We start from the raw sequence: 1184 nt of genomic DNA, 5'->3' as shown, positions 1-1184 counted from the left end.
TATATATATATTATTGTGGAAAACATTTGAAAAAAAAAATAGACCAAATTATTTTTGCTTTTGATCTTTTAAGGAATTTTAAATTAAATATATCTCAATATATATAATATATATATGTATATATTCATTTATGAAATGTATCCGCTTAATTTTTCCCATGTATTTTTTATATTAAATTTTGGGGAATTCTCTATATTTAAAAAATGATCATTTTCATTTTTATCAACAGTATTACTATGTGTAACCTTGGATTCATTTTCTGAATAAACTTTTTCATTGGTCGTATTCCCAATAGACATTAAACTTCTCAATCTATTCTTATAATTGATATTATTATTATTATTATTATTATTAATATTATTATTGTTATCATCATCATCATCGTTTTTATTATCATCATCGTTTTTATTATCATCATCGTTTTTATTATCATCATCGTTTTTATTATCATCATCATTTTTATTATTATAATACATTTCTTCATACAGTTTACTCTCACATCCCTTCATTGATACAATTTCATTCGACAAATTCCTTCGGGTTATCTCGGACTGACTACGTTCACTAAGATAACTATCATTCATTTTTTCTTTCTTTAAATTTTCCCTATATTTATAAATCATTGAATCTTCAGACTGTTTTTGTGCGTATCTATTTTTAAAATCAAAATTTTCAAATGTTGATGTTAATCGAGATATTTTCTTTTCATTTGGACCTATATGTCCTCCATAAGTGTCCATTCCTTCTTCCTTTATTTTTAATATATTATAAATATAATCCTTCATTATGTAATATAATCTCTTATACCATGGGAAATGCTCATACTTTGAATGATTCACCTTAAAAAACCTTAAATTCCATTTCATAAATTTATCCTTCATTTGATGTGTTTTAATAGACACATATGTATAAGTATCATTCTTTGTCTTCTCAAAATCCAAATATACTTTTTTTATCCAACCTGTTTCTTCTTTTTTCTTTTTTTCTTCCTCCTTCTTTTTAAAATTAAAGACAGATATAGACTTGTCCTTGGAGTACGTGTAAAAGTCGGATAACTTTTTCATTCTCAAAAGGGGAAAATTTTAGATATATAAATAAATATAAATATGTATATATCTATATATATATATATATATATATATATATATTTTTATACTTATATTATTTTTCTAATTATCATAAAA

General features: G+C 22.4%; 1 protein-coding gene across 1 annotated transcript; it reads right to left on the bottom strand.

Moving 5' to 3' along the window:
- Positions 1–128: 128 nt before the first annotated feature.
- Positions 129–1064, bottom strand: PRSY57_1247800 (hypothetical protein; the record flags this gene model as incomplete). Its single annotated transcript, XM_012908889.2, has 1 exon — positions 129–1064. The coding sequence occupies one exon, from the start codon at positions 1062–1064 to the stop codon at positions 129–131; it is 936 nt and encodes a 311-aa protein (XP_012764343.2).
- Positions 1065–1184: the final 120 nt, after the last annotated feature.

The sequence above is a fragment of the Plasmodium reichenowi genome, chromosome 12 (genome assembly GCF_001601855.1).
Source record: "Plasmodium reichenowi strain SY57 chromosome 12, whole genome shotgun sequence".
Lineage (NCBI taxonomy): Eukaryota > Apicomplexa > Aconoidasida > Haemosporida > Plasmodiidae > Plasmodium > Plasmodium reichenowi.
This window is presented reverse-complemented; position numbering and strand designations above follow the sequence as displayed.